Genomic DNA, 832 nt, shown 5'->3' with positions numbered 1-832 from the left:
TAGCTAAACAGGGACGACAAAGCATCAACGCAGGCTAGCTTGGAGCTAACGTCAACGCTGACGTACTTGTCAAAGTTGGCCCGGTTTGTTTGGCACACAACCGCTTTATCAGAAAAATATCAGCTTGAAACCACATTAGACTTGCATCTTCCAGGCAGACACACTTTCTGTCAGCATTAACGTTAGCTTGGTCTTCTTAACTTTCACGTAAAGCCATGTGTTGTTACCGTTATAGTGTCATAGCTGGTCTATCGACACGGACAAGAGCTACGTTCCCGCAAAAAAGGCTGAATACATAAAGACAACTTTTACATTCCCAGGTACCTATGTCTATGGCGAAACGCTTTGCGTTTTCCAAATTGCGGAATATTTCGTCAGGCGGAAGAGTAATGCTTTTATCCATAGTATGACCACTTGTGCTGCTGTCAACTCGGACAAATTCCGCCATGGTGGGCAACGATTTGACGCTGCGTGCGTCCCTCGTCTCGTCGACCAATCAGCATCCACGTACGTACGTGAGGCGTGTGCGTGGGTTGTCCCGTTAACGTTTCAGTACCATCACATGAACATCGTACTGGTCTTCATATGTTAAGGAGATTTGTTGGGAAAAGTTTTTCTTAACGAACAAAGTTAAGGAGATATCCTTTAATATGCTCCACAGATTCTACCCAACTAACCATTATCTGCAGAAAATACATCACAAAAAAAATACATTAATATCAGCTGTACTTTTTGTGGAGAGCTAAATGAAACACTGGTACATTTATTTTGGTCTTCCCACTATACCGAGAAACTATGGAGCAGATTATCACATTTTATTGCTGTTCATATT

At 42.4% G+C, this 832-nt stretch overlaps 1 protein-coding gene across 4 annotated transcripts in view; it reads right to left on the bottom strand.

The window, feature by feature from the left end:
- The window catches only part of pank4 (pantothenate kinase 4 (inactive)), a 16,320-nt gene extending 15,804 nt beyond the window's left edge, over positions 1-516 (bottom strand). For all 4 annotated transcript variants that reach the window (XM_032513646.1, XM_032513648.1, XM_032513649.1 and 1 more), the window contains exon 1: positions 325-516. In XM_032513646.1, coding sequence (XP_032369537.1) covers positions 325-448 — 124 coding nt within the window. In that variant the 5' untranslated portion in view covers positions 449-516. The remainder of the gene's footprint in view (positions 1-324) is intronic.
- Between the last annotated feature and the right edge of the window lie 316 nt (positions 517-832).

Source organism: Etheostoma spectabile, chromosome 4 (genome assembly GCF_008692095.1).
Source record: "Etheostoma spectabile isolate EspeVRDwgs_2016 chromosome 4, UIUC_Espe_1.0, whole genome shotgun sequence".
In the NCBI taxonomy this organism is placed as follows: domain Eukaryota; kingdom Metazoa; phylum Chordata; class Actinopteri; order Perciformes; family Percidae; genus Etheostoma; species Etheostoma spectabile.
Note: the sequence above shows the minus strand (reverse complement) of the source record. Positions and strands in the feature narration are given on the sequence as shown.